The sequence below is a fragment of the Condylura cristata genome, unplaced genomic scaffold (genome assembly GCF_000260355.1).
Source record: "Condylura cristata isolate star-nosed mole 26May11 unplaced genomic scaffold, ConCri1.0 scaffold00069, whole genome shotgun sequence".
NCBI lineage: Eukaryota > Metazoa > Chordata > Mammalia > Eulipotyphla > Talpidae > Condylura > Condylura cristata.
The window spans coordinates 58844-59442 of NW_004567170.1; the positions used below are offsets into that span (position 1 = coordinate 58844).

Consider the following 599-nt stretch of genomic DNA (forward strand, 5'->3'; position numbering starts at 1 on the left):
CACTCACCACCTCCAGGCCCAGCACGGTCCCCCGCAGCGAGCCGTAGCGCAGGAACCGCAGCCCCCCCGCGTGGGTGGCCACGTTGCCCCCGATGTGGCAGCTGCCCTTGGCGCCCAGGTCCAGCGGCATGACGAAGCCCCGCTCCTCCACGTACCGGCTCAGCTGCTCCAGCACACAGCCCGCCTGGCACACCAGCACCCCTGCGCACGCGGGCCTGAGCGTGGGGGGCAGGCGCCACCCCTCCCAAGAGGCCGAGGCAGAGGGAGGGGCTGCGGCTGGGGGGGCCACGGAGGGACAGGCGCGCCCCAGAACCGGTCCTGGCGCAACCCCCGAGTGGGCTGTGGGAGGCTGGCAAGGGCCGCGCGGACCCAGCGCAGGCACGCCTGGGCAGCCGGTGGCACAGCAGCCAGGGGGCTGCCCGCCTTGCTGCTTACCGGACATGTCCTGGAAGCTGAGGACCTGGTCCATGAGGCTGGTGGACAGGATAATCTCGTCAAAGACGGGGACACTGCCGCCCACCATGCCGGTGTTGCCGCCCTGCGGGGTCACCGCCAGGTTCCTCTCGTGGCAGTACCTGGTGCGCAGCGGGGTGAGTCCC

The 599-nt window shown here is 72.3% G+C and overlaps 1 protein-coding gene across 1 annotated transcript in view; it reads right to left on the reverse strand.

Annotated features, from left to right (window-relative positions):
* D2HGDH (D-2-hydroxyglutarate dehydrogenase) overlaps positions 1-599 on the reverse strand; it is a gene marked incomplete at its 3' end in the record, with an annotated part of 37278 nt that overhangs the window by 34286 nt on the left and 2393 nt on the right. Inside the window, exons 3-4 of the mRNA XM_012734769.1 lie at positions 436-597; positions 8-201 (exon numbers count right to left, since the gene is read on the reverse strand). Coding sequence (XP_012590223.1) covers positions 8-201; positions 436-597 — 356 coding nt within the window. The remainder of the gene's footprint in view (positions 1-7; positions 202-435; positions 598-599) is intronic.